The sequence below is a fragment of the Betta splendens genome, chromosome 14 (genome assembly GCF_900634795.4).
Source record: "Betta splendens chromosome 14, fBetSpl5.4, whole genome shotgun sequence".
Lineage (NCBI taxonomy): Eukaryota > Metazoa > Chordata > Actinopteri > Anabantiformes > Osphronemidae > Betta > Betta splendens.
This window is the reverse complement of record NC_040894.2, coordinates 8,502,440-8,529,652: the sequence shown is the minus strand read 5'-3', so window position 1 is coordinate 8,529,652 and position 27,213 is coordinate 8,502,440. Positions and strand designations below refer to the sequence as shown.

General features: G+C 47.1%; 1 protein-coding gene across 10 annotated transcripts in view; it reads right to left on the bottom strand.

The window, feature by feature from the left end:
* Window positions 1–27,213, bottom strand: part of nrg2a (neuregulin 2a) — a 57,637-nt gene that overhangs the window by 4,405 nt on the left and 26,019 nt on the right. For 6 of the 10 annotated variants that reach the window (XM_041073847.2, XM_055502103.1, XM_055502100.1 and 3 more), the window contains 10 exons: window positions 23,929–24,091; window positions 23,188–23,306; window positions 10,743–10,814; window positions 8,472–8,592; window positions 5,519–5,577; window positions 2,550–2,573; window positions 959–1,061; window positions 738–861; window positions 499–626; window positions 139–360 (listed from right to left, as the gene is read on the bottom strand). In XM_041073847.2, coding sequence (XP_040929781.1) covers window positions 139–360; window positions 499–626; window positions 738–861; window positions 959–1,061; window positions 2,550–2,573; window positions 5,519–5,577; window positions 8,472–8,592; window positions 10,743–10,814; window positions 23,188–23,306; window positions 23,929–24,091 — 1,135 coding nt within the window. Of the gene's footprint in view, window positions 1–138; window positions 361–498; window positions 627–737; window positions 862–958; window positions 1,062–2,549; window positions 2,574–5,518; window positions 5,578–6,034; window positions 6,106–8,471; window positions 8,593–10,742; window positions 10,815–23,187; window positions 23,307–23,928; window positions 24,092–27,213 lie in introns of all 10 variants that reach the window. The other 4 variants (XM_055502101.1, XM_029174130.3, XM_055502102.1 and 1 more) reach the window with 4 other exon arrangements.

Sequence of the window (27,213 nt, the reverse complement as noted above, 5' to 3'; positions counted from 1 at the left end):
GTCACTTTCCACTGAGTCTCTCAGAGTGCCCTGACTGGCCTCTCGAGGCTGAGAGAGAACCAGCAGAGAGAGGAGACTTCTCAAAATGTCCACAACAAACCCAATGCCGAATGAGCCGCGCCGGCCCGCGCCCCCCACCTGTCGCTGTGCGGCGAGTCCCCCAGCGAGTCGAAGGAGTCTCCGTACTGCAGGCCTGGCCGCCGGGGCTCGGAGTAGCCACAGTGAGCGGCGCGCCGCGCCCGCGCCTCCATGCACGCGGGACTGCTGCATTTACTGGTCCCCACAGATGATGACATCATGCCCGGCGAGTCGGAGAGGACACTTTCAGAGTGTTCCAGGCTCCATGTCCGCTCCTCATGTCTGACAATAAAAAAAAATATGAAAAAAGGTTGTTAACAGGCATACATCACACGCTTCCCCTAAAAAAAGAAGCTTGGCAATCGATTTGACACTTTCCAGAGGCTGTGATTTAACCAGCTGAGATTCGTCAACGCTTACCTGTGAGTTGACGAATGGGCTCGTGTGGAAGAGTTGTGAGATCTGGAAGAGGCATGGCTGGCAGGAAAAGATCCCTCTGTCGCCGGCCGTATGACTCGTTCAGTTGGGGGGACATTCTTTGATATGTACTGTGTCCAAAGAACAAATAAAACGTCGGCAGATGAAGAAATATGGGGGAAAAAAAGGTTATATAACCAAGCATAAAACCATTTGGTGCACATCTGCGTGCGTATACTTACATCTACCATAGGGATTTCCTCTGGGCCTGGTCCTGGGTGATTGGGTCCATTAGCAAGGTTACGATTGGGATGTTCTGGACACATGTTCTGTCGCAGATGATTGTGCATCTTCTTTCTTTGTTTCCTGTTGAGCAGGACCCAGTGTTCACTCGCTTATCTGTGCTTACGGTGCCGTGAAAAATGACACGAGGCGCGAAAGGTGCAAAAGTCATTTCACTTACTTGGTTTTACAATAGGCAACCACACACACGATGCCCACCACCAGCAGAGCCACACAAATACCCGTGATTGTCAGGACTCTCTTCTGGTAGAGTTCCTCTGCCTCTGTCAACACACACGCACACACAAACGCACACGCACACAGAGCCAGAGAGATAAGAGGGAAAAGAAAATCAGTCTCTCAAAGGTGCAGGTTCTCACTTCTCCTCTGCACATTTACATTCTTTTCCTTGTCGCTCGCTAAATCCTGAGCAGCACGAAGCTTCGCTGACAACTCACTCCACAGTCCTCATAGAATCTCAAATGCAACAGAGGAGCTTGCTCCCGGGCTGCAGTAAGGCAGCGTGGGCGGGGGCAGGGGGTCAGCGGAGGGTTGATTTGAGCAAACGTGTTCACGAAGCACTTTCAAATTATACATAAGACTATAATGAGCCCAGCCTGTAGGTGAGGGGGTACAGGTAAAGTTACTGCTGCACTTTAACTGTACTGCTGCACAAGTCTTCATCTGCTCAGGTATTTAGGAAACATATTGATCTTAACACATAATCATTTAAGAAACCTCTAAATCAAACATTGTTAAAGATGAAATTGGAGCAATGTTGTTGCTTTTCCAGAGAAGCGCGTGCGTGTAATGTTGAGCTAGATTCTGTTTCCCCAAGGGAAGTGACGGAGCAAAGAGGTAGCGTGGTGCCTGATGAATAATGTAATGACGCAAATTGAATTTGTACAACTCCGTCCGTCAGAGGTTTCCTGCTCGCATTCACCCTCAGCCATTTTACCTCCACTTGCCAATTTGTGTCACCACATATAAATCACTGGGATCCGTTTATTTATAGTAGCGAACTGGGTAAGATGGCACTCATATGCTGCTGATGAATTATCAACACAGGGAATTATACTGGTGGAGGTATGACACCACACTATGTCTTGGTACTAAATTTCTTTATACGCTCAACCATCACAGCACTTTTCTGGAAAAGACAGAAGCAAACAAGAGATTACAGCAGATGGAGATGGAAGGAAGCGAGAGGACGAAAACAGGCCTGTGTTTCTAAATCTAGCTTAGCATGCTCCCATTACAGCATCCTTAAAAGATCCTTTAAACAGGAACACAGAGGAATCACAGCTTCGTTTCAGCTACGCTAACGACGGCGTGATGCAAGGGACACGGACAGGATCACACATGGATACAAAGAAAGGGATGGCATGACAAAGGGAGAGAGGGACAATGGAGTCATGAAGCTAAGAGGGCCGGCTAGTTAGAGATGAAGACTGAGGAAAGACATCTGGCATCTACATGATACATCGTGCTTGTTACGGAAAGAAAAACTAAAATCAGTCCAAAATGGGGGAAAAAATATGCTCAGTTAAACTCAGTTAATTGCTCTGCTTTACTGTCACACTGTCAAAGGTACAGGTGACTGCATCCATGTTAATGTTTGATGGTAAGTCAATTACTGTGCACTGACCGACGGGTTTGTCATTGAGTTATGGTACGACCCATCGAGCCATTGGTTAATTGATGGACAACGTGATTTACAGTTCACACCACAGAGGGAATGGGAGCATGTGAATCAAAACTTTGTTCCATACCCATAAATTCAATCCCAAGATGCTCTGCCATTGCAGAGGGTTGACAGTTGCAAGAAGGAGGGAGGTGGGGGGGGGGGACAAGAAACAAAAGACCAGATTAAGAGAGTGACACGTTCTAACCGCTGCAAATACAAATAAGCATTACAGCAATTGAGACGGAAACACTTGTCAGTACAGTAATTGTGAGAGCGGCGCAGTCAGAGCATGCAACACACACAGCTACAGAACCGCACGACTGGGGCGTTCTTGTGTTTTATTTTTATGAATGATCTATTTTATGGCTCTGGATGCTTCACTAGCTGCTGTGCGTCTCCACCCAGAGAGCACCTGTTTGTTACATAAGCGAATGAAACATCCTAATGGGAATCAGACGTATTAGGTTCACAGTGGGGGGAGATACTGTAAGTCATGTGCTGACTTTACCTTTAGCTTACGTCTCCCTAAAAACCCTACACTGTCTGTTACGAGCCGGTTAAATGATTGCATCTCTACTGCATCTGGCCCATCGCACTGAAACAGAGTGAATTATAGTTGGACTTCATACTATATGGCAGAGCGAGGCCATAGGGAGGATGCACCAACCAGCTGAGCCCGTATCTCTGGCAGCTCGCTTGCTTTACTTGGGTTGAAGCAACTCCCAGCTGTTCTTATGACAACATGCTCTTGTTAAGCCAAGGCCTTATGGCTGAGCTGAAGCCATCCTCCTTCTCTGCCGTATCTCATGGGGATGGGAGGCGCCCCATCCAGGAGGTGGGTCTTTAGCTAAGGAGTGCGTGTATGTGTGTGTCTGCTGTTTGAGAAAAAGGAATGATTTATTCTGGTATATAGATAACGGAAAATGTAAAATATGCTCTGTGACTGGTGTGTATGACGAGTGCAGCTCACCCTCTACATTTATCATCATGTGCTTTTCATGAACCTGATCTGCTTATTGGAAGCAATAACAGGTTAAAGGTCATAGTGATAAAAACCATGGGTTATAAATCATGTTCTGAGCGCGTGCAGTATATTGTAAGTCTACATGTTCCTCTGTCTCGTGACAGGACGCAGAGCACTTTTATCGTTAGCGTGCGAGTAAAAATGCGGATTGTTTTCAACAAATCCCAGCGTTTTCATCATGATCTTTAAAACCTGGCATCTGTTAAGCCGGTAAATAATCAGGTCACTGAATTAAACATGTAAACCGAGTAATCAAAGCTGGGTCTGTGTCCGTGTGTTTGGATGAGAAGTGGAAATAAATGCTGCCTGTGATGCAGTTGCACAGCTGCGCTGAAGCTAAACAGAGTGCAGAGACAGTGAGCAAGTGTAGGCCCGAGTGCTCCCACACTTTGGCCCTGCCAAAACAACAGGCAATTTCAAGCGGGCTGCGTTACGAGCTAATGCGAGATGAAATTACTCGTAGTTAAGAAGGGGGTTTTGGTCTTGAACTCCGAGCCAGCGTATAACAAACAGTATGAGAGCTGTAGAAGTCTACAGGATAAGATAGCGCCGGCCAAAAGCAGACGCGGCCACTTATTCCTCAAGTTAAACAGGAATTGTAACCACATGTGCTTTTAAATACACTGAGCTAACACATACGCTACAATACCAAGAGGCTCTCAGTTGTTATCGGAGATAAATTATAGACTTCATATTTAATTCTATATCATTATACAGGATATACTTTCCGCAGAGAACAAAGTCCAACATAGATGAGACCTACAGTAAGTTGTTTATGTTTGATGATACCTGAGCAGTAATCAGAGCGGGTCCTGTAATACTGTGGTCTAAACAATGAAGCCTGCAAGTAACAAGTTGATAATGTAAAGAAGCAGTTTAAGACCACGTAGATGGGTTTCAAAGCACAAGACCTTCAGGGCAAGATCCATCAAGCCGCAGCTCTCCACAAACCTTCATCTAATCTGGGTGTAATTCTGCAGTTGATGGATGTGTTTGCTGATGTTGCCGTGTGGATTGGTGCGGGGTTGACAAGTCTTACCCCGGGCTAACAAAGCTGCTCCACACGGCAATCTGGCACAGCGTGTGAACTCTGTGAGGACATCTGCTCCGGAGCACCATTTTGTTGCTACTCCTGAAGAAACGTGTGCTTGCAACACACGCAATCTGACCAATGTTCCGGTTAACTCTGGCGGCGAGTCCTTCCGGCACCTGTGACGCGTGCGGGCTCGCGGTCGCTAGTACAGTACAGGTTTTCGTGTGAGGTCGCTGTTGATGGATGTGAATGTCAAATGCTTTGCCCTGTTTAACAGGTTAGCATGTTCTTACTGTACTGCAAGTTATGGATCCTGCTTGTATGTGCACGTACTGTGTGTTCTAGTTTAAACAGGTGTAACACATGCGAGAACACTGAATTTAAAAGGAATTGGACCTTGGAACGTTTTTGTCATAAGACACTGAATATTAATGCATACATTTATTTTGCAGGTATGATAAATATATTCTAAAAATCAGATGAACCTTCAGCTCATTGTGCTGCAAAGTTACAGTGTAATCTACCCGAGTGGATTAGTGTGTGTTAGTAAATGCAAAGGGTTCAGCCTGGCTTTCCATCCATGGATCTGCTCTAATAAGATCATACAAGCTCCGGTTTTCAGCCCATTGCACAAACAAGCATTGTTAGCCAGCGAACCAAAGGTTGGGTTTTGGTATTTGTGCATGCAGCTGGTCATGCATAAATCAACTGTGTTAGCGGGACTTTATCCATTGGCCTTGTTGTTGTTACATTTTTAAACTTACTGCTTAACCTAATGTGCGTTATGCCGAGAGCTGAAGGACGCATTGTATCGCATGCAGGCCAAGCAGAATAACAGACTCCACCAAAACATGCCAGATTGTAAATGAGTCATCAGAGGAGGCTAAGACAAAACTATTAGGTAACTACAGGACATCACTGCAGTCGCTCTACACCCAGCATGCACGCATCACACAAGGACAGTCTGACAGAGTGACAGAAGAGGAAATTGACATACGGTAGAAACTGGCCATAACGTAGGTTTGACAGCGATCACCAGTAAAGTCATTCGGACACCTGATGGAAAGAAACAAAGCCACAGGAAGAGAGGGAGGAGAAGGGTGGTGGATGAGTGAGAAGGAGAATGAGTCAGAGAGAAGGAGGGAGAGAGAGAGAGAGAGAGAGAGGGAGAGAGAGCAAGGGTGGAGTGAAAAAGGAGAGTGTTTGTAGAAGAATTTGAGGAAGGGGGGAGGGGGGGGGGGGGGGGGAGAGGCAGAGAAACAGAATTAGAACAACAGCACAACTACAAACAGCAGAAGCAGAGTGTTCCCATGGATGGCACCATTGTGTGCATGGTGGAGTGCGCAGCTCATTGCGTGTTGACCTGAGAGGGAAAAAGAGGAGGAGAAAGAGGAAGAAACTTGGGAGAGTGGAGCAGGGGGTGGGGGGGTGGGGGGGGGCAGCTGGAGTCCACAGAGGTAATCCAGTGACAACTGTGTCTCTGTTCTCAGCTGCTCATATCAAGTGAACATACTTGGATTGGGCATGGACAACCGCTGCGGCTCGGTCTGTAAGCATCGAGGGCCAAAGTATCCGGGGAGACATCTGGGAAAGAGTGGACAAGTGTTATGAGGAGAAAAACACAGGAAGTGAGATGCACGGTTATGGATTTACACGCCCTCACACACACACACACACACACACACACACACACACACACACACACACACACACACACACACACACACACACACACACACACACACACACACACACACACACACACACACACACACACACACACAGGACGAAGCCGCGCGGATGCGCTCGTCGGCTACAGCAACGCACTGTACAGTACGTGACACATTCAGGTTACTCAAAGCATAAAACGACACAGATCCGGGAACAGAAAGGGTTAAACGGCGTCCGTGGCTCCAGCAGCAGGTCTCGCTCTCTTTGAACCCCAGCGTCAGGATCGAGAGCGGGACGCGTTCTCCTCCTCCGGCCTGTTGGGAGCACTTAGGACCTGCAAACATGTTCACAAGCCAACACTGGACAGCAAGGTGCAGTAAAGGCATCAAAGCACAAGGAAATGGAAGCCTAACTTTTTATTTCCTGCACTATAATAAAAATCATTTAAATATGTAAAATATGTCTCTCGGTGGGAAAGCGCGGGCGGAGACGGGACGAGCTTCCTCCCATGCGACTCTCTGCTGCGGTAACTGAAGACAGACTAGCGCTTCCTCATTTCCTCATTATAATCCCATTAGGATGAGCAGTTGGTCTTTTAGGGGCACCGGCATTCCAGCGGCCGCCTCGACTGGACCACCAGTCCAACGAGGGTCATTGCTGGTGATTTACTGGTGCCTCCCAGGAGCAGCATAACATCCAGCGTTCCATCACTCATCCTGACTGATGGTGTTTAACTGGGGGATATCAGCACCTAGACCACGGCGTGTCACCACATCATTTACAAATTAGACCAGTGCAAAACATCCTCCGCGTGATCACGCTTTTATCTGAAGCCGTCGTCGTCGCCGCTCATTATCGTTTGATCCTAAATAAACACGCGACATCTAAACGGGGGAAAAGGCTTTGGAAGATTTGAATTAAAAATGTCCTGAAACTGTACAGCGCGCTGACACGAGCCAGACGTTATTTATTTATTGAAAGTTCTCATTTGACTGCGTCGGATGGGCTGTTGTTTAGCTCTTCGGAAAACAAATCCCCTTCAGCGCGAGATCCGCAGCGCTCACCTGAGTAAATAGCAGCCCGTGGACCCATACGTTCACAGCTGACGCGTCCAAAAAATATGCCTCCTCCACTGAGTTACTTACTGCGGCTGATTTATTAACCTAACGTGGCTCCAAAGTTTCTGCGTCAAAGTGAAGGCGCTGGCTATAAAAGCATGGCTAGCTGTCTTCAGGACTTGTTTAGCAAGTGAGTAATACCCACTGAAGCCTGGCCTATATTGAATGAAATGGCTGTGGGGCAACAAATCCCTGCAGGCCTTCACTGCATTATCCAACTTTTCTGGACCCGTGCCCCGGCTGTGAGTGAATTAGCCGCAGCAATTGAGTTATTGCTGCCTCCAATTTGTACACAGCGTATTGAACGGCTGTTGCAGCCATGTTCTTGTGGCTCGTCAGGCATCAGTTTGTGGGCAGACGGGGAGAGGAAGCCCCGTCATTGGGCCATAATGTCCGACAACCATTACAAGGGATACTGTGCATACTCTGTGTTGAGTTATGCTTTCAAAGACAATTACATTTAAATAGTGGGAACCAGAATATTAAAAATGATAATATTAGAAAATAATAATGGGGTAAATTCATTATCTCTAAACAAAAACATTTGTTAAAGTTCCAACAAAATAGGAAAAACAACAAATCACAGTTTCTTTCAAACGGTAATTTTTTCTAGTAATTTCCCCAAAGGTTGAAATTCTAAATGTCAAAGCTAGAAAAAAAGAAGCAGTTCAATGTCAACCGGTTCTTCCTGAAAAGCAGAGATACATGGTTCCACCAACACTTCACATGTAGGTCTTGATCCCCTCTTCCAAGGACCTCTAATGTAAGCAGTGATTCGGTTTACCTCATTGGGGGCCTCTAACACGCATAAATATTTGCTCACTTTTAAACCAGTGCCTCATGACATTTTGAAAGGGCTTTTAATGTGCAGCCTGCCTGTACACTAAACACAGCTTAAAAGGATGAGCACACCGCCGCTTCCCTCCATTATTAGTGTTAAAATACACAACAGGTGGGTAGTTAAGCAGACTGGCAGCATTTTCCAGTGATGCGTAGCTGCTGTTGCTGGGGAAAAAAAAGCATGGGGATCAAGCGCTATCAGAAAAATAGGCACCAGGGTAAAAGTCTGTAGTTAGGACATGGATGAATATTACAAAGTTTAAAATGTGTGACACAGTGCAAAACAAAACAACATTCAAGTCAACCAGGGAGATAACTCACTTGCAGGAGAGCTGATCAACACCCTCTATGAAGAAACACTCGCCGCCGTTCACACAGTAGGATTTATCTGTGTCGTTGCATCTTTTGGTGTGGCCTGAGTCTGGAGTTATCGTAGTGGTTACTGCGAAATGAAACAAAAGAACAAAAGCCCTTAACTCTCTGTGTGCTGCAACATGCAAATAATGACTATTTAAATCCAAGACAACATCAATATTTCATACGAACTGGTGGCTGTTATGTGTGAGATATTCCTACATCTGGACAAGTATTCTCATCTTCACCTGCATTATACACTTGCTTTTCCATGAGGACTCTTAGTTTTCCATCCACAAACGTAATTGTGTCTCTAAGAAGTGTTGACACTATCTCAAGAAGTTCTATGAGCAAAGATAAATATTTCCTTGACGTAGCGTAGGAGTTGTTTATGCGTTGACTCAGGTTCTTGGAATGGCCCGACATGTCATGTATCTGCACTTGAACCCCCAGAGTGAAGAGATATATGTTTGGGCCGAAGTCCTCTCACCAGGAAGGAGAGCGGTGCATGCACAGTGGGGGGCGGGGTTCGAGCAGCAGAGCGGCGTGTGAGACGTGGGGCTGGGACCGGGTACCTGGCGTCAGAACATGACGGACGTTTCCATTCGGAAGCCCCTCAGCGCCGCGGCGCCGCGGCCTCAGCGGCGCGACGCTCGTGTCGCGCAGCGCGAACAGAGCCGCGCCACTGACTGACGCGCAACAGGCCGTTTGCCACCAAACGAGATTTCACAACTCCGGCTCGTTACACAACTCCCCCGCTCGGGTCGGGAGGCGTGTGCTCTGCCTCATCCGGAGGCATGCTTCAGGTTAAGCTAAGACAACAGAGGCTAATTCCCAGGCTAGTTAACAAGAGAGCAAACAGGCGACATCAATTAATGCTCACTCACCACTTTATGAGCCTGAGGAGCAGCGGGATTTCTGAGAGAACTGAGAGAACTGCCAAACGCAGCGTTTTATGCAAAACCAGGTTTAACGAATGGCAAAAATCCCACAATTCATCGCCTAAATCATTTCCAGGTTCACCTGTTACCAGAAACCTCCCCGCTGACCTCTGGCAGCCAAAACAACATATTAACAGATCAGACAAACCTGTCAGGAGGAGACTTTGTCAATACCTCCTACGCTCTAAATAAAGCAACTGTCACACACGGGAACAAAAAGGTGGGTAAACAAGCTGCCTGCCTGTGAATCTGGGGCAGCAGCCGATCCCACAATGCACCGGCGGGCGTCCCCGCACTCATCGCGGGCCCTCTCCAGGGTGGGCTCGCACATGAAGCGCGCCGCCCGTCCACCTGGTTGACATGTGGGCGGAAATCTGGCGACCCGGAGACGAGCCACACAGGGAGGCCGAGAACGCGTAAACTTCACACACACACGAGGGACCCGGGCTCATATTTGAACCTTGGCCGCGTTTATTTGGCTACCGCCGGTGCTGCCAAATCTGTTTCACTTCACTCACTTATCTCCCACATCTTCACTCGGAAGAATAACTTCTCTGCTTTTATGAGGACTCGGCCTCATTCTGTTAAATGCACTTAGAACAGACCTCAGCGTGGATGGTAAGCTCATCAGGTGGGCGCCAACAGTGCGTATCCAATCAGATTTGAAATACTGTATATAAAAGGGTGATTTTATGGCAAATGTTGGTATATTATACACAGCGAACTCCTTTTACAACCTATAGATCTATATAGAACTCAGGAATCAGGGCGGATGGAGGAACTGCTCCTTAGAATTTTCTGCCTGCTGCAACTGGTTTTCAGCAGACTCAAATATGGCAAGGATCCTTGCGCCGTAGCAAAAACAATCCATCTGCAGACATTTATTGGCCCGCAGTCATCAGCTGACATCCAATCTATGACACTGCACAGTAAGTGTCCCAATTTTCTTCTCCTCTCCTTCCTTTCCTTGCTGTCCTCCCTCTGTTTTATTATGTCCTACTACGACCTGGCAGACGCGCGAACGGCGACTCGTTTCAGATCAGTCCTTCAGAAATCCACACTAGGAAATTTATTAAAAAGCATAAAAACGTACAATTTCCACCTCATGTGGTATTGATAAAAAAGAACTTCGACTTGGTCAGTGGCCCATAATGGATTGGACTGAGCTTTTGTCTCTGTCTAAAACAAACGGATCAAAATACTGTTATCCAGTTTATTTTGTCTTAGTATTTCATCAAGTCCAGACAAACTAACAATTCAATCCAGGGACTTCAAAATCACAGACAAACCAACTCACATGTTGCTGACAGTAGTTTTCTCACTGGAAGCCCCATAGAAGGCGCATCGCCTACCAGACAGACCCTGTGTCCTGATGACAAAACACAGGCACAGTTTGTTGGGTTTTTTTCTTTGAGGTGATCTGGTTCAGCCAAACTAGTATTTACTCACACTCCACCTCATGTTTACTCAGATTCAGAAATAATATCGAGGCCTAAAAATCTGTTGACGTAGTCAAAGATGCGCGTACGACAGCAGAGCTTCTTATTGGGATTGTGTGAAACGTAACCGACTTGTGGAGCATCGCAACACGTACAGTAGGTTTGGCTGCAGAGCTAAGCTTATGCTGAGTCTTTAGCGGATCATGATGAACATACATTTGCCCTTTTGACAGTAGCAAGTAGTATTTCATCATTAAAACATGGCTGGTGTACACATAAAGCGAGTCTCCACCACCCTCTCAGCCAGTTTAGGGTAATGGATGGGCAGCTCTCAGTTACACTGTACTTTAGCCGTAAATCAGTGGCGGCTGAGGGTTCTGGTTCTGACGGGCTAACATCTCTATCCAGGCAGGGAGGATAATTGATGCCCAGGACATTAGCTGTGTTTATTGCTGTGCTTCCGTCTCAGTGCACAGGATGGATTATGTTCTGATGCAATATGCTTTTTAAACGAATGAAGCATTGTGAGCAGGATTTATTAATGGAAAGCAAGTCACGAGCAGCTCTGAGGATGTGCAGCGAAGAGAAACAGAACTATGGTGAATATCCTAAGAAGAAGAGCGTTTATTTTACTCCAGGAGTAATTGAAGAAAGAAAACAGTGGTCAATACTAAAGACTGAAATAGCTGTGTCTTCAAAGTTAACATTTTTAACTCTTGTTTTATGTTTTTTATTGGCTTTCGTCTTCCTTCAAGGCATCTGCATCTAAACCCAAGAGAATAGACAGCGATGAGGAGTCTATAAATGGCTGATAAAAGACAAACCTCAGCCTGAATCTGGATGTTTTCTACTCTCAGACAGAGTCCCATCAAGCTTCATTAATTAAAATCTTCCCGTGTAACAGAGAATGCGTGCACGTCTGCCTGCCTGACTCATCCTCCACCCATTCGTTCTGGTGCATTTCTGCGCCGTGCCATATGGCACCGTCTGTCGACAACCTCCGACCTCGCCGTGGGGATGGGGATTCAGGTGCGTTCGCGAGGGCTCGGCCGGCTTCTACCGTCCGCCCGCTGCTGACAAACTCCTTTAAGCCAACGAGATCAGCTGCTCTGCTCCAAAGAGTTACCGGCAGAGTTTATCTGAACTATTTTGGCAAATGTTTACTTGCGTTTGCTTGGTTTTTTAACCTCAGGTATCGGCTTTCCTCGGCCCTGCAGCCCAGGGGCCAAATCTGACTTGGAGTTAAAGAGAGGCTTCCTCTGGGTTACTAAAAGCCACAGTGTTTAGCCATCAGCTCTTGCCACTGACTTTGATTAATCCTTCATGGCCCAAGAACTGAAAAGAAAAACTGGGGGTGCAAGCAGGACCATCTGGAAACCTTCATAAACATGCCTGTCTTTCCACGCTCTCCAAAGGATTCTAGGAAAATCGTAAAAATGAAAAGAGAGGTCCCTGTTGCACAGGCTTTTCCTCTTGGGGCACCCGGTGCACATGCAGCAAACACATAAGTGCTCGCGCTGAATCCTAGCCCTGCGCCGCAACTCACAACCCACCCCAAACAGTGTAATCAAATACATTTTCAATCGGCCTGTCTATAGCTCACAGTCATACACATGTCCTCCTAATTCATGACAAATGTTGATAATTTACTGCAGCTTGGCTTCACTCCTTCGCTCTTCTGCACTGCAGTCGAACACAAAGTCGAAACACGAGGCAGAAAGCGAGTCTGTGCCGGGAAAAAGCCAAAGCAGTTATTCAAGCAGTGGCTCAGCTCCATCTGGACTTGGTTAAGGCTTTTGTGTTTTCACTCTTAAAGGCAATGTTATCAGAATAAAACATGGAAATTACACAGCTCATCTCCGTGCGTGTCGGCAGGCGACAGCCGGTGCATCTGTATTAACGCCATCTGTTAACACCAAGTTAGGTCCAGGAGTTGATCAGACATGGAGATGTGTTCTAATGCTGTGAAGGTAAGGATAATAGCTGGTCAGTTGTGTGTCAACAGGTGGACATCGTCACTTCCCTTCAAACCAGGTGAACGTTTCCACTCTGCCCACAGACCCTGAATTGGAAAGTGATAAACGTCGTCGGGACGGACCCTTGAGCAGAGCCATAAAACGGGTGGTATCTGTAATGGCTCTACCACCCAGACATGCTCCTCCACAAGTCAGTTTTATGTAGCAGAAAAATGCTCTGATTGCCCTCCTCCCGTAACCTCCTGACTCTTTGCGGGGGGAACGTCTGACACTTCTCCTGTTACAGCTGGAACTGGGATCTTTTATCTCGCTACTCGGGGTGGATTCGTATTGCACGCATTTATTTTGCTACACTGGATGACAGCATTATGTTCCTCTTTGCAACGTCTGCCTAATCTGGGTGGAATGAGGAAAAAAAAAAAAAGATAAACAGATAAGGTTAAAGTACAAAAGACTGAATTGGCATGTGTGGTTTTGGGTGAATGTGAAGCTGCTGACAGGTGGGTCTGATGTGGTGAGAGAGGATGTGCAGGGACATTTAAGATAATACGAGATACTAAAGAAGGAGTCTGCACTTTATTTGTGGTTGTTAGCGTTTTAAATGATGGAAGCTGGTGTTGAATAGCTGTATTATAACTCTATAGAAAGTTACACCAATAACAAAGCAAGATAAACGTCTGGATCCTGCTTGCTGACATAACATATTGTACAATGGAAGGGGGGCTGCTAGACGCGAGATGCTTTTATATTCATGACTGAATACCAAGCTATTTGGATTTCCATAACTAAACAACAAATGGCACACAATATGCTTTTTCATGTCAGGTTTTGAGGTTATAACGTATTTTGACAGGCGCTCAAGTCCGGACAGGGAAAGAGGAGACGGGGGAAAAAACAAAACAGAAACAAATGAGAAGAAAGACTGAAAAAGAGATGGATACAAGGAAGAGGAGGGTTGAGAGGGGAAGGTTTGTTGACAGGATCTTAAGTTGGAAAATATTTCAGCCTGCCAAAGCCAACAGAAAACAAGCACACACCTACTTCCACACATACACTAAAGGCACACCCAATCAGTGGCAGGATCCAGCATCTGTGTCTTCAAGTATTTCAGACAAAATGAGCATGAGAGATCCCATGACAAATACCTAAAGAGGAATTAAATTACTATTTACTGTAGGCAGGACACCCGATAGATCCCATTATGAGCGAAAGTGCCCTTAAAGCTTTTTTATCAATAGAAAATTATCCACAATTCAAACACCGTCAGCATGAAACAGGAATGTTTAGAAATGAACAAAATGGAGCCTGCCACAAACATTAATCTACCTCCCACTCGTCAGCGAGGTTGCCATTGCCACAACCAGTGTGTCTTCTTTTATATTCCTGTGTTCTATTACCATTTTTCATCACATAGCTGATATGCCTGGTCTTGCCTGGCTCGATCGTCTCAGCGCTGGAGTAAATCAAAGAGCAGCCCAGCGCGCGATTGCACAACAGCTGCTCGTGCAAAGACACAGAGTGCAGTCAGGAAAGGGCAGGGTACGGCGCGGGCGGGCGACGGGACGGCTGCTGGCGGGCAACTGCAAGCTGCGCAGTTGGCAGCGGAGACACATGGCGTGATTTCCCCGCGGCACGGCTCCAGACGGGGGCCGCCGCTTCCAGGGGCTCCGCGGGCTCAGCGCGGCCACCCACGCACTGCAGCCGCCCTGTTTTTTGGGTTTGCAGATACCTGTTGGTGTCTTTTTGTTGCACTCTGACCAGAAAACACTGTTGGTCACGGCATCGTCCAGCTCAGTAGGTACGAGGCGAGCAGCGAAAGGTCAGCGGCGGGAGGAGGACATCTGGAATAATGCTGCCAGTTTTATGCTGCAGGGGCATCACTGAAAACTGTAAGGAAGCATATTCAGCCATGACAGAGAGGAGATGAGCCTGTCATTTAATATCTGTGAATGTATTAGATGGAGGGAACCCAGAGATCTGCTGGGTAGTAGCCAGTAGATCTGGAGATCTGTATGCAGTGGCTCTTATATAACAACTAAACTATTTAAACTAAATGTCCAACCTATGTATGATGAATAAGTATCCGTGTAACACACCCTAACTCAATATATAAGCACTGTGGCCTACAACAGTAAAAAAGTGACTAAATAAATGGATAAATAAATTTAAAGAAATAAATCCTATTTAACATTTAAATTCATTCTAAAAACAGAATTTGATTGAAATGTGCTTAAAATAACCTGTGCTTAAAAACACAGCAAAAGTTTCAAATCAGTGACTCACTCCTGTAAAATGGAAACAACACCTCTGACTCATGGTGGCGTCATCCTGTCGATACTCACCTGACAGGCGGAGGGAGACACACTAGGACCCACTCTGTGACGTTTGGTGTAAAAAAGCAACGATTCAGAATTGATCTAAATGTCAACCCGTCGCATGACAGAGGAGCGAACGGACCCAAGTAGGAGAAGTAGGACTTCTACCACAGTACGTGACTACATTCAGCCCAGTGGAAGAAACTAGAGCTGCTGGTTTGGAATGGGGCAAAGGGAAAATTGGCGCTTGCAGTGATCCGAGACAGCCACTAGAGAGGGAGGGAGAAATGCCTTATTACCTACATAAACTTTATGTTTTTACAACACGACCCAAGAAAATGTAGCTGTCATGTATTTATTAGGCCCATTTGACAATTTGGATCCTTTCATCACTCCAGAAGACGAACGGTGGGGAATCCATATGTTTCCAGTGCCCTTCATCCTCAGCAGCTGGGCCTCATTTTGAGGACGTCTTTGCAACCTTGTGCCAGATGCGGGAGACATATACCACAGCTCCTTATTTGGCCGCAGCGCTCGGAGCTACAGCGGCGTCCAGCTGCTGCGACTAAAGGTTTCCCCGCTGCCGCTCCCCTAAAGCCGAAAAGCCCACACTTGTATGCGCGTGTGTGTGTGTGTGTGTTCAGCAGCCCCTTCTCCACTCATATATATACACACGCCACCCACACTCGCCGCACTGTGCTGTATGTTCGTCAGACCTCTGTATACTAAAGGATGAGTTCACACTGAGTGTATCTGTGATTAAAGTGAAGCCCAGTCAGTCCGCTGTTCACACCTACACACTCCAAAGGAAGGGGGCCTCCACTCGGCTGACAGTAATTCTGTAGCGGCTGCTCCCAGGAAAGAAATTACTCACCCCAATAGATATAATGTGATGAACGCACCGTGTCACCGACAATCATCAACAGAGGGAAGAGGCGATGGAGTAATGGAGGGTTTAGGGATGAGAGACAGCTGTGGCGAGCCGACCACGGGGCTCCCAGCGGTGGAATGGTAAGTATATGTTGCTGGTGGTGTGAAGACGCTCAGGCTGGCTCGAGTCGTAAATCCAAACGTGCTAAGTAATAGGAGGAGCAGGGATTTTTGTTTGATGTGGATGAACAATGGTTTACTCACAGGCCTATTTTCAGCGCGCCGCCTCTGTTCCCCGGCCTCTCAAGCGACTTATTATGGACTCAAGCCAGCTTCCATGACACGGTCAATATTTGTAGGCAATAATTCTCAATCTTCAAGTAACAAACCAATGTTTTTGGCAAAGTCCGCCCGTGGCCGGGGTCAGGCACGGGGACGGAGACCACCGGGACGGAGAGGGGACGGCTCCATCGGGCCGCGAGATGGAGCCGCCGATAAGTCGCGTCCAAGGCGCTGGAGGAGTTAATGGAGCCCCGCGCAGAGGGAAACCTCGCGTCACCCCCTGCTCACATCACTCAGCTCTTCAAGAGGAACAGCTGCTTCCTTCCACACATAGCAATATCCTCGCTCGTTCGCGCTGAAGGCTTAACTGTCCCGCACACAACGCGCCGAGATTACGGCACATCCCCGGAGCCGATGCCCCTTTTTTTTTTAATAACTTTGTTGTTTTTGAACAGGCTTGATTGCGGGTGCTCACTCGTCACGCCGGCTCCGAGGGCTTAAAGCCACTCAAGAAACTTAAACTTTTCCAGGTCAATTCATTGGCAAATATTGGTCGATTATACTAGGACTCAGCTGCCTCCTCTCCAGCACGTTAGCACATCCAGTACACACTATCAGAGTCCTGTCAGAAGGCAGTGAGTTATTGACTCGCTAAAGGAGCTGATTTGCATTTACAGCTAACGCGACTGGTTTTTAGGGGAGGTTGTTGGAGGTGAAGCACATTGCGACGTTACAAAATGCACAAATATGTGAAAAAGTGCCCCTACAGACTACAGATGTTCCTTGTGGTGATACAAGTGCTTTCAAAACACGGCAATTACAAACCTAATTTTAACACGCAAGCCCAGACTGAGATGCTAATGAAAATATGCACCGCTAGGTGCCAAAGGCTCGTAGGCGTCATGATGGAGTGTCCTATCATGTTACAGTACAGTACATGATATTCTCTGTGACCTAGTATTTCTTTTATTGCACGCTCACATGCAGGGTTCACGTCCACCGCTGCGTGAACTCATCTGACCCGACGGCCCGCGGACGCCGGCACCAAAGAGTGACGCCCGCTTTACGGCGCGCTGATGCTCATCCGGTGACATAAACTGCTTCGTTCGCTCCTTATTGCGTGTGTGCGTGCGTCCCCCGCTAATGCAGAAAGTCCCCCCACTCCGGCGGTAAACACAAACCGGGGATGACGCCGCCGCGGCCGCCCCCGGCGCTAAACATTGTCGTGGGTGAACTTCAAAACAAGCCCCAAACCTGGACACGCTGCAGCTGTCATGATGTCAGGCAATGATAAACAGCCCTTCAGAAGATTCTAGCGTGGATCCAGTAAACAATCAACCGCAGCCGCTTCTCTATGATCAGCGCTTGGAAGCGACTCAGATACTGTTTGTTTACTTTTCCAGCTTCTTGCTTTTTCTCCTGTGGGAAGCTAATGCACGTACGCGCAACTACCCCCCCACGCTCACTTTCACATCCAGAAACCTCCATCTTCTTGGTTAAATCCACCTGCAGAAGAGCAGTTTCAGTTACACTCTGCATCCTCTTGGCTCCACGGCCGGAGCCGGATCCTACGCTTTGAGGCCAATGACGAGGTCTGACACTTGGGTGCAATCAAACATACTGATGATTAGAAAACCTGAGGATGACTAATGGCACGGAGACGTGGTCCACCGAACCTAACGAGCTGCTCTCCAGCGGCCTGTAAACAGAGCGCTTGGTTGATGTGAAGGCCTCTCCCACATAACCGCCGCCGCCGCCGCTGCTTGCTCACACCAATCAATAGCATCGACTGACTTACAGATACTCCACATTCAGCCACGGCCACAACTCACATCCTGTGGCGTCAGCGTCATTAGAGATGAGTTTATCTTGTCGTGTGCAGCGGGGGCGAGTACGTTTCGTTTTTACTACGCAAACCGAAGGGAGACGTAGAAGGACGGGAGGAAGTTGTTGTTTATCTAGTTCAAAGTAGCACTTACTGTAATGTCGCACTGACGTAGGGGAGATATGAACGTTTCCAGGAAAACTACCGGAAAAAAAAATTCTCCGTGCGAGTAAATCACCTCTTAATGTTTAACATTATTACCAAACACAAATACAAGATCTTTCCACTGAGGCTAAAAGGATAACACGGCATATTATAACACACTTTGATACACTTTTATATCCACTATACTGTTCCCAGCAAGAACCAGGGGTTTTCCTGATTAAAGATGATTATTTGAATGTTTTACAATTATGCCTCTGAGAACCTTGATTTCCTTGAAGTTTTAATAACTGCTGTAGAAACCAACTGCTTCAAATTATCATGACAATAAATTCACAGCCTACAGCAACAAGACGGAATTAGTTTGGAGTATAATACATTTGTTTTAACGGAGAATACTGTTTCATTTTTGCCGTATTGAGTGATTTCCGATGATGATTTAACTGGTCACTAAAACGAGTCAAATGTTCTTCATCTGCTTTTCTCAATTACCTGAAGCTCCTGAGTTCCAGCGGTGCTACAGTTTGAACATGCTCACATTAATCCTTCAAAGTCGACATCACGGCAAAGCGAAACCGCAGCGATGTTGAGTTGCTGAGGTGACGTCTCGTCCAATCAGATGCGAACATTATGAGCTGACTTTACGTGTCGCGACGGGGGGGGGGAGCCGCGTTTGGCCTCGGGACGGGGAGACGAAGGCATGTAAAAAGGCATGCGCATGTGTGCGTGGGAGTGGGTGGGCCGGCGTGCGGTGGGCCCCGGTGCGAGCGCTCAGGTCGGAGCAATCACACGCTCAGCTGTGATTCCCATCAACGCATTCCTGGACGCTCGCTCGCACGCTCTCTGAGCGGGGCGGCGCGCAGCGACCCCCCCGGGGATGCGACCCGCAGCCCGCGGACACATGGCGGCCTCGCCGGCGCTTATCACAACACGGCCGCCCACAGGATAATGGGAGGCCTCAATCTGAAGCCACGTGGAGGCGAGCGGCCTCCGAGAGCGGTTGATGATATGCTACACCGCTCCGCAGAAGGCCAGTAGGTCCCACCATGCCAGACTGATTACAGGCTAGAGGTCAGACCACATGGACAACAAATGGCCCCGCACCCGGGGGGGTGGGGCACGAGGCCCAAAAGACCACTCCGCAATAGAACCACGTCTTTAAGCTGCAGAACCCTCAGCAGAACGTCAGCAGGGCCATCTGTGCTGCATAACAATACAGTAACTGGCACTTAATCAGCTGACTGTGTGCTTGTCTGCCGGTCAGAATCCCCACACAGGTCCAATCAGTCCGGTTTATTGGCAGGCTGCACGGCGGCCTTTAAAATGCATGAGAGTGGAGTTATTCCTTAAGTTGCACACCGTGTTCCGCGTCTTGGCTCGGACCCGCCGAGGTGTCACATTTGTCTCGCAACACAAATATTGATATGGGCTGGCTGTGCTGAGTAATGGCCATCTGCTGCTCGTAGTATCGATAATGAGGGATTATATGTTGTCGCTTCGAGAGGCAAAGTGGCAGCGCTCCGTGTCCGTCCGCGGCACCGAGCGAAGCCGGCACGTTTTATTTAAGGGAGGTTTTGCAACTCCTGTTTAATCACACCTCGGGGATGCGTGTCAGGCTCGTCTGGCACTCCTTGTGTGACTGATGCTCGGCATATCAGCTCGCTACCTTTGCTCAAACTCGTTGCTTCGCCGCCTTTTGTGCACTTGTCATTTTTAGAGAATTCCTGCTTCACGCTCTTAAAACCCAACACTAATCCTAACAGCGCTAATGCAAAAAAGAAAGGGGAAGGAGCTCTTTTGCATGAATCCCTCGCCGCCACAAACAAATTAAAACACAGAACCCTTCAAAATATAACGTAGCGCAACCTTCCAGCACCTCAGCGGCAGCGAGGAGCTGAGCTGGGCTGTGGTGGCCTGTGTTGGCCATGTGGTGGAGCTGAGTGATGGCTCAGTCAGCTCCGAGCAGGACAGGCAGCGTGGCCATGTGCTCCACTGCATCAGCCTCGCAGCGCTGCCGCTCCACTGCATTATGCATGCTCGTTAGCTCGTCAGCGCGCACCGGCCCTTTCTCCCCCGGATTAATCACATTAACGTGAGCGCTGGCGCAGCGGCGGCGTCCGACCGGCGCCGTGGACGAAGCGGATGAACAAAAAGCTGCCTGGTAAACTGGGTGTGAAAGTCTCCCCTGCAGCACGGCAGGCTCTTCCTCCTCCTCCTCCTCCTCCTCCTGCCTGTCCTCTCCCCTACACTCGTGCCTGTCTTCTCTCCAGCCCTGTCCCCTTCTCTTCATCTGCCTTCTGTCATGCATTCCCTCATTTTTCACCCCCCCGCCTTTATGCACGCTCACTCTGTCCATCCACATCTGCGCCCCTCCTCACCCTCCCCTCCCTAGAAGGCACACACATACACAGATAACACTGCGGCTACATGCTGCTTCGGCAACATACTGCAGCAGGCGAGCTTGCTCCACTGCAGCCCTTCAACACAATAGCCATTTCTCTTATGGCCTCAGGATGAAAAGGAAACTGGATGAATCACACCCCGTGTGTCACACTGAAGCAAAAAGCACATTGAGTTCAAACAGATGCCTTTGACTATTACTGTCGCTTGTTTCCTGCAAACGCAACGTGCCTTTTCTTTCTTTTCCTCAACACCTGCTGGTTCCAGCCTTTCGTCGACGTCTCGTGATCTCGGCACCACTTCCGCCTACGGACGTGTGCAGCTCCCGTCCCCCGTCCCCCGCCTGTGGACATACCACCCCTGATTCGCCCCGTCTTGCCTTTTCCCCCGGAGCGTGACGGAACTAGGCGTGCATTTGTAACACAAAGAACAGTGAACATCGAACAGTGGGCGCAAACACATTCCCAGATACACAAACAAAAACACAGGGAGACAGACATCTAGGGATCGTGCTATGACACAACATACAGTGATGCCATTGTCTGGATATCCTGGATTGATTGAGGCAAATGTCAGTGCTGGCACAGATGTATTTACAGTACACAAAGACACACAAACGTGCCTCAGCATCATCTTCAACTATTAACACCCAGAGGTACCACGATGTTTCATCCGCCGCTGTGATATCATGTTTTATACGTTTTGCACATTGTGTGCCGGCAGCTCCGGCTCCGAGCGACGCAGCGCGTCTGTGGCTACTGTACATCTCAGCCACCATGTCCGTCGCTTTGTAATTCAATATTGCCCCTTTGATATCAGTGCATTGGAAGCACTTTTGCCTGCTAAGATCATCATATAGGGTTTCACGGGCCACAAGTCACATGTTCATAAGCCTTCATTAAACACCCAAGCCAACAGGTGCTACCACCAGGGATTCCCCCGACCTTTGGCTGGTGGAAAGCGCAATTTAACACATTTCGCTTAATGCCATTCAACGGGACGGTTGCTCAATAACTGCGATTCACCAAATGAATCTTTCATTAATGTTAGCCCTATATGTCTAGGCCTTGGGATGTCGCCTCGCTGACCCTTTTAGATGTTACATGCTCGAGAGTAAAAGTAAATAGATCATTGCACTGGAAGAAAGTCAAGTGTCACAACAAGTCACACAAGCCGGCTATAAAACTCCACCGAAGCTTTTTAGATGTCAGAATAGAAAAAGAAGGAAGAGCGGATATGTGCAGCCCATTTAAATACAAGATAGATTGCTGCTTTTCAGAACAATTGTTCGCTGGAAATCAAATCTGCGCCCTGAGAATCAGAGTTTCAAACACAATGGGTTCTTTATTTATTTTGGGGGGGGGGGGGGGCTGCTAGTATAATAATGGAGCTCAGCTTAAGTTGCTCAGCATAAACACAAACAGTAAAAGGTGGCCTTGACAAATGCGAAGGTAGGAGGGGCATCGTTATTATTCCTCAACGTGAATGCAAGCCGGCTGACTTCAGGCTAAACGCAGCGTCTGCCCATCAAGTCATTCTACCTTCAAGGTCACCCACGGAAACAAGAATCAATCTGCTCTGAGGTGCGAGAGGCGCCTTTCTTTCTTTAATACAGTAAGTATATAAATCTAGTGAATACACAAGTCACTGTACAACACCTGCACTGACTCACACCACAGCCCCTTTGTCTGGACAGTGTCAGAGTCCCGAGCTTTTATTCAGCGCTCCTCAGATACAACGATGTCAGGACAGGAAGCTGCAGTTCCTCAACCACCGGCGTCTCAGCCGATCAAGTCATCGCACAGTTCTCTGATGGCGTGTAGACAACTCCTGAGAAGAGCCTGCTAAAGCCACAAATCTTACATCAACACATCAAAGGCTTTGATTTTTTTTTTTTTTTTTAATACCGGCCCAACGTATTCAGACAACAAACTACCCACAGCAGCCGCACGCTCGCTACCCGCACGGCTTAGAAGGAACACAAACTCACCACCCGACCAAATGGAAGCAGCTGTTATCAAAAGTCTTTCATCTGGTTCAGCACTTCAAAAAACAATGCAACACACACACACACACACACACACACACACACACACACACACACACACACACACAAGAAAAGTCTGTTAGTTAGATTCTATCACATGCTCTGAATATTTAGACTGTTTTACTCCACACTCTGCTGCTTTTGTTCCGTGCTGTACAACATCGGCTTCATTCACCACCAGTCTGCATTGAATAAAACCCCACTCACGCCCGTTCACCGTTAGGTATATTATGCTGCTGCACGGATTAACGCTGTAAGGGCCAGGGCAGACCAACTGTGTGTGGACAGTTGTTCCTCACGCATGTTACAGCTCTTGAGTGGAACTTTTGGATCTACTCAATTGGCAGGAGAACAGTCACAACAACAACAATGCCAGCACATCTGCACCACTTCACTCGGACCCAAGGCGTCGTCAGTCGTACTCACTGCTTTGGACGTTAACGGTGCCAGTGGAGTTGCCCTTTCCCAGCGAGTTCTCCACCACACATGTGTAATTCCCAGAATCCTCCAGTTTTGCTTTGTTGATCTGGACTCTGGAGTGTTTCCTGTGGGAGACACACACTTGCACAGCTGAGTCAGGGGATTCGGGCCAGGGAGGAAGCAACATGGAAACGCAACAAGTGGAAACATGGGGGACAGAGAGACAGACAACGGGGCGACAGCACAACAGCTAAGGTTTCCTGAAAACAATGCTCCACTGAACCCAATGTGGTCACGCGTGGTAATCACAGAACCAAGGCCTCTTCTCTTACTTTTTAAAGATCTTGCTAGTATTGAGTAAAAAAAGGATGGATACTGCATAAGTCTGTCTTGTTTCTATTTCTTCCCAGTTGGTAGTCTGTAAAACTCTGGGCAGGAAATCTAATAAAGCTTTAGTCAGATAAATCCGCCATCTTGGTCTGGTGTCCTTCTCTTACAGTATAATAATATAAAAACCTACTTAATTATTGTGCTGCATGTTCTTACCTACAGCAGTTTTATCTTTCCAGTTCAATCAGTAAAATATTTTATTATCAATCTGAAATTAGCAAACTTCCACACCAGATTTACATGGTGATCCTGTTATACTTTACTTTTATTATAGGATGATGATATGCCTTCAGCGTCTCCTTGTACCACTACCTGTACATGTGTTGGGGCTGCAGATCGAAGGTCACTTGTACTCACTTGTTCTTTATTCTGACTTCTTTGCTTCTCTTCAGCTCATTGCCATCTTTGAACCATGTGTAGGTGAGGGGGGATTTGCCGGTGGCCTCGCACTTCACTACCAGCTTTTCCCTCTCGTTCACTGTTATTGGATTCTTTATCGGTTTTAACTTTGGAGCCCCCGCTAAAACGAGAAAACAGAGAAACTCAACGTTATTATCCGCTACACAGACACACAGAGGAAAAACAGTTAATTAATAAATGTCGGTGTTTCAGGAGAGACAGTGAGACAAAGAAGAACAAGGAGAGTAGTACGGCCAATCTCCATCTCTGTGGACAGAGCCAACAACTGCCTCATGTGACCACCAGATGTTGTCACTAGGGACATTATCAGCTTTGCCTCAGACTAATAAACAGGCCGAGTCTCACTCTGCTGTCGCTTTGATGCTATAAACACCTGAGGAAATAATTAGCAAACATCTACTGGATTATGAGGAACAATTGCAAATCCATGCACCACTCACTGCTAATGGTAAACAAAAAAAGACAATATTATCTTGACAACAATAACTAGTTTATTGGGGTGTTTACTACATTAAAAAAGCACTTTTTCAAACTTTTCTTTCTGTTCATTATGTGCAACGTTGGAGAAATAATCATTTTTTCATTTGCATAGGGTTTTTATTCTTAGGGGAGATAGTTAATTGAAATATGAAAAACCTGAGTTCTGTCCAAATGCATGCGCGCACACACACACAAGCACACACACACACGCCTGCCAGCTGACAGCTGCACACATGTTTAGGAGAGGACTCATCCTGGGCGGAGCAAAAAAGAAGGGGTGAACAAGGGTCAAGCAGGGGCCTATACGCACGCACGCACGCACGCTAAACTATGTATTCCAACCACTTCCTGTGCACCACCTCTGAAGGACAACAGCACAACGAAGACAAACAACACATGACAAGCAAAACAAACATAATGACTTCTATGTGAAATAGAGCCGCACTAAAATTATCCTCCGTTGTCCTATTTTGTGAGACATTGTGCTACTTCACTGAGCTGCTAAAGGTGACATGTCTGGACTGAAGGAAACACTAAATGATGCTGCACTTTTCATTTCTTAGAGGACTGTACTGTGATACAACATTTGCATGTAAAACAGCCTCTGACTAAGAACACTGACAAAAACAAAGGTTATTATTAATTTCTGTTGTTTAAGGGACTCGTGTCCTTTCCTGTGCTGGTACATGTGCATATTGTGTGTACAGTAAGCAGTAAGTGTCTGACACTGTATCCTCCACCCTCCACCCTCACACAGAAGCTCTACTGTGCCACCTCTGGTCACTTGGCACTAATACTAATGATAGCTGCCAGAAGTCACAGCGCTCAGTGACCGCCATGGATCTCTCTCAAACCAGGCACCAAATAATTTTCAGTCAGTGCTGATGGCTTGGTTTTATTATTACTGAGCCCGTTTACGTGACAGTGGTTGCTCGAATCTCTGACTTGATCACCTTGTATTTGTCTGACTGAAGCGGCACCGTTACACTCGTTTTGAAGTGCAAACCCTATAAACATTACTGCCAGATACCGGGTACCAGATCTATTAATAAAGGAGTCATCTGTCTTGTGTAAACTTTGAGCTGTTTTCCACTGGATTTGCAGATAGCAAAATGTCAAATTTAAAATAGCTCACTGACAACAAAGATCAACAGAAAAGAAGCTATCTTTAGTTCAGCGGAAGATATTTGTTACTAAAAATCACTCTAAAGTTGGAAATACAGTGGACCTTTATCTATGATATGCTTCCTGTTGGAAAATGTGAGGGAAGGCAGATGAGTCTTTATTCCTCCAAACTCATCAGAGCTACAATTACCTGAGCAGCTAGATTAAGGCTCTACTCTCCTCAAAGAGTTTGGGATAATTAAGTCTCATTTACAGTGTGAAGCAAGGCATGAACACTGCAGTTTCGCAGACGTCATCAGAATTAAAACACGTCGCACTACTCTGAAGCATGTGCACCGTGGTCAAAGAAGAACCTGTCCTCATCAGGGCGGTTCAGTGCCGGTCTCGCCCGCATCAGTCGCCGTCTTGCTGTGGGTCAAAACAAAGACCAGTTTTTGCTGAAACTCATAACATTGAATCACAAGTTTACTTCACCTCTGAGTGGTGCGGTTTTAACAATAGCCTCCAGCTACAATAGAGTACGAAACCCAGAGTATGATGGTCCAGATGTTCCTCATCTTTAACATTTCTGGGATTTAACACATGCATTTTACCACGTGAGCCTTGATGCTAGTGAACGTCAGTCTGCTCAGTGCTCCGCTGTCCCTCCAGTCTTCACATAACAGGCAAGTGGAAAATCACCAGTGCTGTCAGTAGCATTTTGTGATGTATTGTGCAGGTTGGTAGAAATCTATAGATGCTATATCATATGCACGTGTGCCGTGCTTGGTACAAAACGCACCTTCATCAAGGATATTTATTAGCTGGTCTTAATTTATGATTGTGAGTTGGCAAGAAACCTCTTTTTAATTCAATTTAAGTGGGAAAAAACTGCCTTCTGCTGTATATTACACGGCGCAAAACCCGCAGGACAGAACTTCCAAAACCCTGCGTGAGTCTCTGAAATTGAACTCCTATTCGTGATTTCCATACATATTCGGCTCCGTCCAGCACACAGCCTGAGGAAAACCCTGTCAGTCATAGTCAAGAGAGCAGCAGGAATGCACCATAAAGAGAAATGTTTAGTGCTCCGCCTGGACACAGGCCTGTCCTTGCCAAGCACTTTAAACAAGCTTTGTCCTTGCCTGCAAAAGTTACAGAAACACAGAGTTGCACCTAATGGGCACAGCTCAAGTACAGATCAATAATGTTGTCCTAATGTGTAATTAATGGGACGCAACAGAGAAATAAAAAGCTGTTACTTGTGGCAATAAAATAATTTTTCGGAGACAAATGTTTATCTCATTTTCCATTACACCAACTGAGAAAGTGTCCGGCAGCGATGATAAAGCTCTGCCTCAACAACAGCCTGATTCTCTCTTTTGAAGCAGAGGGGCAGCTGCAGACACGGACTATAAAAACCAAAATCGAGAATAGAAGCCTATCTGGCGGGTCAGCAGCTCATGCCTTGGGTAACAGTTGCAAACTTCAGCCAAAAAGAGATTAAAAGTGAAAAAAAAACTAAGTCACTTGATGAATTAGGATTAATTAACAATGCAATTCACATATTCTTGAGTTAATTTCTGTTTTACTTCCAGGGGATTAGAGGAGGAATTCAAGGCATGCCTTTGTGTTTCC